Source organism: Passer montanus, unplaced genomic scaffold (genome assembly GCF_014805655.1).
Source record: "Passer montanus isolate IOZ18808 unplaced genomic scaffold, ASM1480565v1 scaffold472, whole genome shotgun sequence".
NCBI lineage: Eukaryota > Metazoa > Chordata > Aves > Passeriformes > Passeridae > Passer > Passer montanus.
Genome location: NW_024369619.1, coordinates 30,192 through 43,623, shown reverse-complemented (window position 1 = coordinate 43,623; position 13,432 = coordinate 30,192). Strand labels below are relative to the sequence as shown.

Sequence of the window (13,432 nt, the reverse complement as noted above, 5' to 3'; positions counted from 1 at the left end):
CCTTTTTTATCCCCAAACCTCCACTTTTCCCATTTTCCCTCATTTTCCCCTATTTTCCCCCATTTCCCTCCAATTTTCCCCCCATTTTTTTCTCATTTTCCCCCACTTTTCCCCCATTTTTTCCTCATTCTCCCAGAACCATTTTCCTATAATTTCTCCCCAATTTTCCCCATTTTTCCCTCATTTTCTCCCCATTTTTTTCCTACAATTTCTCCCCAATTCTCTACCGTTTCTCCCCATTTTTCTTCCATTTTCTCCAATTTTCCCACTATTTTTTCCTCATTCTACCCCAAATTTTCCCCCATTTTTCTCCTATTTTCCCTTCTTTTTCCCCCATTTTCTCCCCAATTTTCTCCTAATTTCTCCCCATTTTTTCCTCAGATTTTCCCTCATTTTGTCCCCATTTTCCCCCACGCCGAGGAGCCGTAGCCCCCGCCGGGCTCCTGGTACCCGCCCGAGCTCAGCGAGCCGCCCTCCTGCCCGTAGCTGCTGGCTGCAAAAGAGGGGAAAATGGCAGGGTTAGGGAAAATCGGGAATTTGGGGAAAAAAACGGGGAATTTGGGCAAAAATTGGGGGGTTTTGGACACAAACGCGGCCCCAAATCCAAGGATTCTGACCCAAAATTGAGAGAATTCTGCCCCAAATCAACCCCAAACCCCCGTCCTGCCCGTAGCTGCTGGCTGAAAAAGGGGAAAATGGCAGGGTTAGGGAAAATTGGGAATTTGGGAGAAAAATCGGGGGATTTGGGCAAAAATCGGGGGGTTTTGGACACAAACGCGGCCCCAAATCCAGGGATTCTGACCCAAAATTGAGAGAATTCTGCCCCAAATCAACTCCAAACCCCCCTCCTGCCCGTAGCTGCTGGCTGCAAACAGGGGGAAATGGCAGGGTTAGGGAAAGTCGGGAATTTGGGGAAAAATCGGGGGATTTGGGGAAAAATCGGGGGGTTTCGGAACCAAATGCGGCCCCAAATCCAAGCATTCTGACCCAAAATTGAGAGAATTCTGCCCCAAATCAACCCCAAACCACCTCCCGCCCGTAGCTGCTCACTGCAAACAGGGAAAAATGGAGGAGCTAGGGAAAGTCGGGAATTTGGGGAAAAAATCGGGGATTTGGGCAAAAATCGGGGGGTTTTGGACACAAACGCGGCCCCAAATCCTGGGATTCTGACCCAAAACTGACAGAATTCTGCCCCAAATCAACCCCAAACCACCTCCCGCCCGTAGCTGCTCACTGCAAACAGGGAAAAATGGAGGAGCTAGGGAAAGTCGGGAATTTGGGGGGAAAATCGGGGATTTGGGCAAAAATCGGGGGGTTTTGGACACAAACGCGGCCCCAAATCCTGGGATTCTGACCCAAAATTGAGAGAATTCTGCCCCAAATCAACCTCAAAACCCCATCCTGCCCGTAGCTGCTGGCTGCAAAAGAGGGCAAAACGGCAGGATTAGGGCAAGTCGGGAATTTGGGGGAAAAATCGGGGAATTTGGGCAAAAATCGGGGGGTTTCGGAAACAAACGCGGCCCCAAATCCAAGGATTCTGACCCAAATCCACGGACCAAATCACATCATTTTAGATGTGATTTTGGGGGGGCTGTAGGATGACAGTTCCCACCCCAAATCCCTCAATTCCACCCCAAATCCCCCAAAACTGAGCCGACATCACCCAAAAATCAACCGATTTTAGTCCCCATTTTGCCCAAAATCCTCGGATTTCACCCCAAAATCCCCGTTTTTTTGGGACCATCACTCACATCCCCCGGAGCTGTACTGGCCCTGCTGGCTGTAGCTCGGGGGCGGGTTGTAGGACGACTGTTGCCCATAGCTCTGCTGGTTGTAGCCCCCGCTCTGCTGTTGGTTGTAGCCCCCGCTCGGGGCCTGCCCGTAGCTGGAGCTGCCGGAGCCGCTGCCGTAACTGGGGGAAAAAGGGGGATTTCAGTAAAAAATGGGAATTTTGGGGGAAAAAAATACAGGGGGTTGGGGGGAAAGAGATGGGAGGTTCAAAGGAATAGGTGGGAGTTGCAGAAAAATGGAATTTAGCAAACGCAGCTGCAATTCACCCCAAAAATAAGCAGAATTTTAATGAAAAAATAAGCAGAATTTCACCCAAAAACCAGCGGGAATTTTCCTGAAAAACAGCTGGAATTCACCCCAAAAACTGCTGGAATTCACCCCAAAAATAAGCAGAATTTTAACGAAAAAATAAGCAGAATTTCACCCAAAAACCAGTGGGAATTTTCCTGAAAAACAGCTGGAATTCACCCCAAAAACTGCTGGAATTCACCCCAAAAGTAAGCAGAATTTTAACCAAAAAATAAGCAAAATTTCACATAAAAACTAGCTGGAGTTTCACCTAAAAACCAGCCGGAATTTCACCCAAGAATCAGCTGGAATTTTATTGAAAAACACCTGGAATTCACCCAAAAAAACACCCAGAATTCACCCCAAAAACAGCTGGAATTGTCACCCTAAAACTGCTGCAATTTGACCCAAAAAACCACCCAGAATTTGACCCAAAAAAAGCCGAAATTTCACCCAAAAACCAGCTGGAATTTCACACCAAAAACAGCTGGAATTTCACCCAAAAAATAGCTGGAATTTCACCCAAAACCAGCTGAAATTTGACCCAAAAAAACACCCAGAATTTGACCAAAAACAGCTGGAATTTCACCCAAAAACCAGCCAGAATTCACACCAAAACAGCTGGATTTTAATGCAAAAAACCAGCTGGGATTTCACCAAAAGCAGCTGGAATTTCACCCAAAAAACAGCTGGAATTTCACCCCGAAACAGCTGGAAGTTCACCCCAAAACTGCTGAATTTTCACCCAAAAAACAGCTGGAATTTCACCCAAAAAAAACCAGCTGGAATTTGACCCCAAAACAGCTGGAATTTCACCCAGAAACAGCTGGAATTTGACCCAAAAAACAGCTGGAATTTGGCCAAAAAAAAACCCAGCTGGAATTCTGACCCAAAACAGCTGGAATTTGACCCAAAAAACAACCTGAATTTCACCCAAAAACCAGCTGGAATTCTGACCCAAAACAGCTGGAATTTGACCCAAAAAACAACCTGAATTTCACCCAAAAACCAGCTGGAATTTCACCCAAAACCCACCCAAAATTCACCCAAAAAATGAAAAACAGCTGGATTTTCACCCAAAAAACAGCTGGAATTTCACCCAGAAACAGCTGGAACTTCACCCAGAAACAGCTGGAATTTCACCCAAAAACCAGCTGGAATTTGACCCAAAATAGCTGGAATTTGACCCAAAAAACAACCGGAATTTCACCCAAAAACCAGCTGGAATTTGACCCAAAACAGCTGGAATTTGACCCAAAAAACAACCAGAATTTGGCAAAAAAAAAAACCCAGCTGAAATTCTGACCCAAAACAGCTGGAATTTGACCCAAAAAACAACCAGAATTTCACCCAAAAACCAGCTGGAATTTTGACCCAAAACAGCTGGAATTTGACCCAAAAAACAACCAGAATTTCACCCAAAAACCAGCTGGAATTCTGACCCAAAACAGCTGGAATTTGACCCAAAAAACAACCAGAATTTCACCCAAAAACCAGCTGGAATTTCACCCAAAACCCACCCAAAATTCACCCAAAAAATGGGAATTAGAACCGACAGGAGACAAGGATCAACGGAAAACGCAGGGAATTGACCCAAAAACCACCTGGGATTTGTTCCAAAATAGTAATTAATTAATAATTAATTAATTAATGACCTGCCAGGCACACAAGCAGCCACAGGGGGCTGTGAGCAGCCAGGGCAGGAGGAGCTCTGGGGTCACTGGCAGTGACTGGGTTAGGGTTTGGTGTCACCAATTTGGGTTTTAGGCTTACACTAACAGTTAATAACCACTAAGTACTGATTAATTAACTAATTAATCACCTCCCAGAGGCTGAGGCAGCTGCAGGGGGCTGTGAGCAGCCAGGGCAGGAGGAGCTCTGGGGGTACTGGGAGTGACTGGGTTGGGGTTTGGTGTCACCGCTATGGGATTTCCCTTAGCAACAACCAACAATAACCACTAATTAACGATTAATTAGTTAATTAATCACCTCCCAGAGGCCGAGGCAGCTGCAGGGGGCTGTGAGCAGCCAGGGTAGGAGGAGCTCTGGGGGTGCTGGGACTGACCGGGTTGGGTTGGGTTGGGCGTTACCGCTATGGGATTTCCCTTAACAACAACCAACAATAACCACTAATTACTGATTAATTAACTAATTAATCACCTCCCAGAGGCCGAGGCAGCTGCAGGGGGCTGTGAGTAGCCAGGGTAGGAGGAGGTCTGGGGGTACTGGGAGTGACTGGGTTGGGGTTTGATGTCACCACTATGGGATTTCCCTTAACAACAACCAACAATAACCACTAATTAATAATTAATTAACTAATTAATCACCTCCCAGAGGCCGAGGCAGCTGCAGGGGGCTGTGAGTAGCCAGGGTAGGAGGAGGTCTGGGGGTACTGGGAGTGACTGGGTTGGGGTTTGATGTCACCACTATGGGATTTCCCTTAACAACAACCAACAATAACCACTAATTAAGAATTAATTAACTAATTAATCACCTCCCGGAGGCCGAGGCAGCTGCAGGGGGCTGTGAGTAGCCAGGGTAGGAGGAGGTCTGGCCGTAGCTGCCCTGGGAGCTCTGCCCGGAGCCGAAGCCGCCGGAGCCGTAGGAGGGAGGAGCCGCCGGCGCCGAGTAACCTGGGGGGACAATTAACAATTAATTAACGCTAATTAAGGTTGCATTAGAAAATACAGGGGGAAACAGGGGAAATTGGGGGGGGAATAGGGAAAAAAAAAGGGAAAATTGGGAAAAAGAGAGAAAAAAACACGGGGAATTGGGAGATTTGGGGGGAAAACCAAGAAATTGGGAAATTATTAACGGCTAATTAACGGTAATTAACGTTGTATTAGAAAATGCAGGGAAAAACAGGGGAAATTGGGGGGGGAATAGGTAAAAAAAAAGGGAAAATTGGGAAAAAGAGAGAAAAAAACACGGGGAATTGGGAGATTTGGGGGGAAAACCAAGAAATTGGGAAATTATTAATCATTAATTAACGTTAATTAATGTTTTATTTAAAAATGGGGGAAAATGAGGGGAAATTGAGGGGAAATGGGGAAAAACAGGGGAAATTTGGAGACAATTAATAATTAATTGGGGCTTTCAGTGTAGGTTTGGGTCAGTTTTGGGTCCAAAGGTGCCGATTTTGGGTCCAATGGGATACAAAGTGGGGGATTTTGGGAATTTTTGGGGATTTTGGGAATTTTAGGGGAATTTAGGGGATTTTTTGGGAATTTTTGGGGATTTTGGGAATTTTAGGGGAATTTTTGGGCAGTTTTTGGGAATTTTTGGGCTCACTAGCTCTGCCCAGGCAGTTTTGGGGTTAGGTTTGGAGTGTCAGGGCAGGTTTTGAAATTAGTTTTGGGTCCAAAGGTGCCGATTTTGGGTCCAATGGGATACAAGGTGGGGGATTTTGGGAATTTTTGGAGATTTTGGGAATTTTAGGGGAATTTTTGGGCAGTTTTTGGGAATTTTTGGGCTCACTAGCTCTGCCCAGGCAGTTTTGGGGTTAGGTTTGGAGTGTCAGGGCAGGTTTTGAAATTAGTTTTGGGTCCAAAGGTGCCGATTTTGGGTCCAATGGGATACAAGGATGGGAATTTGGGGAATTTTTTGGGAATTTGGGAATTTTTGGGCAGTTTTTGGGAATTTTTGGGCTCACTAGCTCTGCCCAGGCAGTTTTGGGGTCAGGTTTGGAGTGTCAGGGCAGGTTTTGGGATCAGTTTTGGGTCCAAAGGTGCCGATTTTGGGTCCAATGGGATACAAGGATGGGAATTTTGGGGGTTTTTTTTGGGAATTTTTAGGGTATTTTTGGGATTTCTGGGCTCTCTCACTGCTCTGGCTCTGCCCAGGCAGTTCTAGGATCAGTTCTGGGGCCAGTTTTGAGTCCCAAAGTGCCAATTTTGGGCCCAATGGGACACAAGGATGAGGATTTTTAGGATCTTACACGAATTTTTGGGGAATTTTGGGATATTTTTTTGTACTTTTTTACATTTTTAGGATATTTGGTGTCACTCCCCGCTCTGGCTCTGCCCATAGGATGAGCTGTACCCCCCTGGCCGTAGCCCCAGTCCCAGCTCTGGGGCAGCTTTGGGGCAGGTTTGGGGTACAATGGGATAGAACAATGGGGATTTTTGGGATATTTCTGTATTTATTTTCCATTTTTAGGATATTTTGTGTCACTCACCGCTCTGGCTCTGCCCATAGGATGAGCTGTACCCCCCTGGCCGTAGCCCCAGTCCCAGCTCTGGGGCAGCTTTGGGGCAGTTCTGGCTCCAGTGGCACACGACAATGGGGTTTTTTGGGATTTCCCTCTATTTATTTTACATTTGATGTATTTTTTATCTCACTCACCGCTCTGGCTCTGCCCGTAGGAGGAGCTGTACCCCCCCTGGCCGTAGCCCGAGTCCGAGCTCTGGGGCTGGGGCAGGTTTGGGGTACAATGGCACACGACAATGGGGTTTTTTGGGATTTCCCTCTATTTATTTTATATTTTTTGTATTTTTTATCTCACTCCCCGCTCTGGCTCTGCCCATAAGAAGAGCTGTACCCCCCTGGCCGTAGCCCCAGTCCCAGCTCTGGCCTTGGGGCAGGTTTGGGGTACAATGGGATAGAACAATGGGGATTTTTGGGATATTTCTGTATTTATTTTCCATTTTTAGGATATTTTGAGTCACTCACCGCTCTGGCTCTGCCCATAGGATGAGCTGTACCCCCCTGGCCGTAGCCCCAGTCCCAGCTCTGGGGCAGCTTTGGGGCAGGTTTGGGGTACAATGGGATAGAACAATGCAGATTTTTGGGATATTTCTGTATTTATTTTCCATTTTTAGGATATTTTGTGTCACTCACCGCTCTGGCTCTGCCCATAGGATGAGCTGTACCCCCCTGGCCGTAGCCCCAGTCCCAGCTCTGGGGCAGCTTTGGGGCAGTTCTGGCTCCAGTGGCACACGACAATGGGGTTTTTTGGGATTTCCCTCTATTTATTTTACATTTGATGTATTTTTTATCTCACTCACCGCTCTGGCTCTGCCCGTAGGAGGAGCTGTACCCCCCCTGGCCGTAGCCCGAGTCCGAGCTCTGGGGCTGGGGCAGGTTTGGGGTACAATGGGATAGAACAATGCAGATTTTTGGGATTTTTTCCTATTTTAGGATACTTTTAGGATATTTGGTGTCACTCACCGCTCTGGCTCTGCCCGTAGGAGGAGCTGTACCCCCCTGGCCGTAGCCCCAGTCCCAGCTCTGGCCCTGGGGCAGGTTTGGGGGACAATGGGATAGAACAATGGGGATTTTGGGGATTTTTTCCTATTTTAGGATACTTTTAGGATATTTGGTGTCACTCACCGCTCTGGCTCTGCCCGTAGGAGGAGCTGTACCCCCCTGGCCGTAGCCCCAGTCCCAGCTCTGGAGCAGCTTTGGGGTACAATGGGATAGCACAATGGGGTTTTTTGGGATTTTCCTCTATTTACTTTACATTTTTTGTATTTTTTATCTCACTCACCGCTCTGGCTCTGCCCGTAGGAGGAGCTGTACCCCCCCTGGCCGTAGCCCGAGTCCGAGCTCTGCCCGTAGCCCCCGTAGCTCTGCTGGGAGTAGCTCTGCCCCCCTCCCTGCGAGTAGCTCTGGCTGGGGGGGGCGGGGTAGGCGCCGTAACTGCAAAAAAACCACAAATTTGGGAACAATTCCGGCTGAAAATGGGCATTTTTAGGGGTGGGGAAGGGTTAGGAAGGGGGGTTGTACCTTTGTGTCGCCGTCTGGCTGTAATCTGGGGAGGAAAGGGTTAAAGAATGAGGTTAAGCAAGCAAAAATTGCTTAAAATAAAAATATTTTTTCACAATTAATTATATCTGGAGAGAAAAGACTTAAAAATGGGAATGCTCAAGGAGAAATTGGTTAATATAAATGTGTTGTTCCTAATTAATTTTATCTGGACAAGAAAGAATTAAAAAAATGGGGATGCTCAAGAAAAATTGGTTTAAAAAATGTATTTTTTCAGAATTAATTATATCTGGAGAGCAAAGAGCTTAAAAAAATGGGGATCTCAAGGAGAAATCAGTTAAAATGAATGTGTTTTTCCCTAATTAATTATATCTGGAGAGGAAAGAGTTAAAAAAATGGGGATGGTCAAGGAAAAATTGGTTTAAAAAATGTATTTTTTCAGAATTAATTATATCTGGAGAGCAAAGAGTTTAAAAAAATGGGGATCTCAAGTAGAAATCGGTTAAAATAAATGTGTTTTTCCTAATTAATTATATCTGGAGAGGGAAGAGTTAAAAAAATGGGGATGGTCAAGGAAAAATTGGTTCAAATAAATGTATTTTTTCCTACTTAATTACATCTGGAGAAGAAAGAGTTAAAAAAACGGGGATGGTCAAGGAAAACTTGGTTAAAATAAATGTATTTTTTCCTAATTAATTATATCTGGAGAGGGAAGAGTGGAAAAAAAAGGGGATACTCAAGGAAAACTTGGTTAAAATATTTTCCCTGATTTATTAAATCTGGGGAGGAAAAGGTTAAAAAGTTGAGGTTAATCAAGAAAAATTGCTTAAAATAAATAGAATTTTCCCTAATTAATTGTATCTGGAGAGGAAAGTATTTAAAAAATGGGGTGAATCCAGCACCAATCACTTAAATATATTTTTCCTAATTAATAAATCTGGAGAGGGGTTAAAAAGTTAGGGCTAATTACTCAGAAAGCAGTTAAAATAAATTGATTTATCCTAATGAATTACATCTGGAAAAGGGTTGAAAAGTTGGGGTTAATTAATGAGAAATCACTTAAGATAAATCTATTTCCCCAAATTTATTAAATCTGAACAGGAAAGGGTTAAAAGCTCGTGGTTAAAAAACTCGTGGTTAATTAATCTGAAGTAATTAAAAATAAATATATATTCCTAACTTTATTATGTATTTACTAATTATTAAAAGAGCATTTTAATTACAGAAATAAAACCAGAATTATCTTACAATTAAACCATTTAATTAATGTTATTATTAATTAAATCACTTCAAAATAAATACTTTGTTTAATTTATTAAGCACCTACTAATAATTAAACAAATAATTTTATTATAGAACTAACAGCAACATTATCTTAGAACCAACCCACGTAATTAAAATGATTGGTTATTAAGTGACTTTAATGACAAAACAAATTGATTAATATCTTAAATCTATTTTTTACATTAATTAACACCTTTAATTAAGTCATTTCCCATCACACTAATTACCAACAGTGTGGTTTCAAATATAAACATCAATCACCTTTCAACTAATTAATTTATTGCTTTTAGCTATTAACCCCTTTTAATCACATAAAACAGAAATACTTTTAAATTAATGAACTAATAAATACTTTAAAATAAATTCTTTCCTTTACATTATTAATTGTAATTAGAGCGGTTTTAAATAAAAAATAAACAAATAACTCCATTTATCATGAACAACCCTAATTAATACTCATATTAGCCATTAATTAAAATTATCCTTGCATATTAATACGTTTTTAATTAGGAAAATTAGCACAAATCCAACATTAAATCCGTGTATTAAAAAGGCGTTTTACACCGATTTTTATAATTAAAGGGTTCCCTTAATGATTAATAACACAAACTCATTGTTTTAAGGATATTTCCCACCTATTTCCATAATTAAAATCCAATCAATACCCCATTATTTATCAATAAATCAATTTTGTCTTTACTTATTTCTGTAATTAAAAAAACTTAATTGACCAATATTAAGAAAAAAATCACCCTGTAAATACCCAAAATCATTTACACAATAGCCATTAATTTTACGTTAATAGAAAGATACTTTCAATTACAAAAAATTAATTAGAGAGCTTGGAATAAATAAATTTTAACACTTGGCAAGCATAAAAATACATTTAAATAAAAAATGAATTAATTAACGGCATTACTTATTAGCAGAAAGCTTCTAACTACAGAAGAATTAAAAGTTCCTTAAAATAAATATATTTTAATAATTTAATTAAAAGAATTAAGAGCGATTTTTTATTTTAGGGCAGAAATAGCGAAATTTTGACACAAAATAAAGGAAAATTTGGGTGTTTCACCCACGCCAAAGCACCAAATCCCTGATGAAGAGCGAAATTTCCCGCCCAAAAAGAAAATTAACGATTTTATCTCCCAAAATCACCGCAAATTTTAATTGTGAATAGCGAAACTAAAGATGAATTTTAGACGTGAAAAGGGACGTGAAGCCCTAAAGCCCCCTGAGGCTCAGCACAACGAAAAGGGTCTAAAATTCCTGTTTTTGCAGCAAAAATCCCTCTCTAAAAGCATTCAGAGCTCGAATTTAAATTATTTACGATTCATAAAAAAAAATAAACATTAAAATAAATATAATTATTTAGACAGAAAATTTTCAAGTTAAAATTCCCCTCAGGCACCACACAACAAAAGGGGGTGTGAAAGCACATGGTTCTAACGGCAAAAAGCCTCAAACACATCACAAAATCAACGAATTAAACAATTTATACGCAAAATTTTAAAGGAGAAAGTTAAACTTCAATATTTAGATCTCCAAATGAAGGTACGGTTTTGAACTCCCCTCAGGCTTTGTCTAACAAAAGACGTGCCCCGGGGGGGGTATTTGGACAGTCTAAAAACCGGCATTTACCATCGAATTTCTCTCAAAAAAGTGACATAAACAGCACAATGAAACACAAATCTAGTTACAAAACTTTATATTTCATTAAAATACGTTTAATTTTCCCTCATAAATCCGCACCGAAGAGAGCGGAACTGAGCCCTCCCCCTCAGGACCTGGCGGCAATTTCCCGTCTCGCAGGGGAGAAACAGCAGGGGAATTTTTAAGGTCGACACCGAAGTTTTAGAGTTTAATTTCTGATGCATTTGAAGCAATTTGATTAAATCTAATTTGATTTGACTGATTTTGATTTAATTTGATTTAACGGAAGGACCCGGATGTGTCACTGCGGCAGCGGCGCCGCGCACGCGCCGCGCGCACAAAATGGCGGCGGTGGCGCAGAGGCAAAACCACAAAATGGCGGGCGGGGAAAAAAGCGGGTCCCAGACCCCCTAAAACACCCAGAAATTCCTCCAAAACCACAACAAATTCCGGGGAATTTCACCCAAAATCCAAGTTTTTGTGTTAAAATTGGGGGGCCCGGGGTTAATTTCCTTCCCCGCTGCAGGCGTGCAGCATCCGGGCGCGGCGCTTTGTTCGTCCCCCGCCCCATCCGCGATGGCTTTAACAGTAAAAATAACCCAGAGAAGCACCCGAAATTTGCGGTGTGGGCTTAAAACTTAAGTGTTAAAGCGGGGAAATATTGAAAAGAAAAGGGATAACAAATTAAAAACAAAAAAAATCGAGAAGTGAGGCGTGGCGGAAACGGGGCGGCATCAAATCCCACACAGCGCAAATCACACACCGCCCCAGAGCAGCGCTGTCGGTGTAAAACCCACAATGAAACAACGCCTTAACTACACCAATTAATGATAAAATAATGACTCCGAAGAGCATTAATTAAAAACAACACAACCAACGCCGTGTTAACCGCGGCGGCCGCCGGAACCCCCTCAGGTTTCCCCCCCGGTGCTCCCGGACCGCGCCGGGCGCTGCAGCCCCCGCCCGCCCCCGGGGTCCCCGGGGCAAGGAGGGGTCTGGGGGTCCCTCCCCGAGGCTCGGGGGTCCCTGCCGGGGGTAAAAGGGAGCTGAGGGGTCCCCACGGCGCCGGTACCGTTGGAGGCCATGGCGGTGCCGCGCGCTCCGCGTCCGCTCCACGTGGCGCCCGCACTGCGCGCCGCGCGCGCCCGCCCGCCCTTTTATCGCCTCGGCCGGCGCCTCCCACCCACCAGCGCGAGAGGGGGGGAGCGGGGGGGTGCTCCCCCTGGAGGTGGTACGGTCCTGGCGGGAAAAGGGGGCGGGAGGGCAGAGCGAGGGGCGGGGCTGTGGGCGGGGCAAGGGGCGGGGCTATAAATAGCGGGGGAGCCTATAGGGGACAGGGCCCTATAGAAAATACGGGGCCCTATAGAAAATACGGGGCCCTATAGAAGAGACAGGGCCCCACAGAAGAGACAGGGCCCACTCCCAGTGTCCACTCCACTCCCAGTGTCCACTCCACTCCCAGTGTCCACTCCATTCCCAGTGTCCACCCCCATTCCCAGTGTCCACTCTCTGTCCACTCCCCATTCCCAGTGTCCACTCCCCACTCCCAGTGTCCAGTCCCAGTGTCCACTCCATTCCCAGTGTCCATTCCCCATTCCCAGTGTCCACTCTGTGACCACTCTTCATTCCCAGTGTCCACTTCCCACTCCCAGTGTCCACTCCCCATTCCCAGTGTCCATTCCCAGTGTCCACTCCTCATTTCCAGTGTCCACTCCCCACTCCCAGTGTCCACTCCCCATTCCCAGTGTCCATTCCCAGTGTCCACTCCTCATTTCCAGTGTCCACTCCCCACTCCCAGTGTCCACTCCCCATTCCCAGTGTCCACTCCCAGTGTCCACTCCAGTGTCCACTCTGTGTCCACTCTGTGTCCACTCTGTGTCCACTCCCCATTCCCTCTGTCCACTCTGTGTCCACTCACCATTCCCAGTGTCCACTCTGTGTCCACTCTGTGTCCACTCCCAGTGTCCAGCCCGTTCCCACTCCCCACTCTGTGTCCACTCAACTCCCCACTCCCAGTGTCCACTCCCAGTGTCCATTCCCATTGTCCACTCTGTGTCCACTCCCAGTGTCCACTCTCCATTCCCAGTGTCCACTCTCATTGTCCATTCCCTGTGTCCACTCCCTGTGTCCACTCTGTGTCCACTCCCCATTCCCAGTGTCCACTCCATGTCCAATCCAGTGTCCACTCTGTGTCCACTCCCATTTCCCAGTGTCCACTCCCCACTCCCACTGTCCACTCTGTGTCCACTCCAGTGTCCACTCTGTGTCCACTCCACTGTCCACTCTGTGTCCACTCTGTGTCCACTCCAGTGTCCACTCCCCATTCCCACTGTCCACTCTGTGTCCACTCCAGTGTCCACTCCGCGTCCCTGCGGCCGCATGTCGGCGCTGGAGCGTGTCCGGGCGGGCGGCCGGAGCCTGGATCGCCGCCTGGCCGCGGTGTCCGGCCGGGCGCTGCTGGCCGCGCTGCGGGTTGTCCACTCTGTTGTCCACTCTGTGTCCACTCTGTGTCCACTCCCCATTCCCTGTGTCCACTCTGTGTCCACTCCAGTGTCCACTCCCCATTCCCTGTGTCCACTCTGTGTCCACTCCAGTGTCCACTCCGCGTCCCTGCGGCCGCATGTCGGCGCTGGAGCGTGTCCGGGCGGGCGGCCGGAGCCTGGATCGCCGCCTGGCCGCGGTGTCCGGCCGGGCGCTGCTGGCCGCGCTG

At 45.6% G+C, this 13,432-nt stretch overlaps 2 protein-coding genes across 2 annotated transcripts in view; one reads left to right on the top strand and one right to left on the bottom strand.

The window, feature by feature from the left end:
- Positions 1-389: 389 nt before the first annotated feature.
- On the bottom strand, positions 390-11,926 carry LOC120508517 (RNA-binding protein FUS-like). Its single transcript, XM_039722197.1, has 6 exons — positions 11,795-11,926; positions 7,807-7,831; positions 7,568-7,719; positions 4,574-4,712; positions 1,752-1,912; positions 390-493 (listed from the first exon to the last, which is right to left on the bottom strand). The coding sequence occupies exons 1-6, from the start codon at positions 11,805-11,807 to the stop codon at positions 390-392; spliced, it is 594 nt and encodes a 197-aa protein (XP_039578131.1). The 5' UTR covers positions 11,808-11,926.
- Positions 11,806-13,432, top strand: part of LOC120508516 (major centromere autoantigen B-like) — a 4,160-nt gene continuing 2,533 nt past the window's right edge. Inside the window, exons 1-2 of the mRNA XM_039722195.1 lie at positions 11,806-11,953; positions 13,076-13,194. Of these exons, the coding sequence (XP_039578129.1) occupies positions 11,806-11,953; positions 13,076-13,194 (267 nt within the window). The remainder of the gene's footprint in view (positions 11,954-13,075; positions 13,195-13,432) is intronic.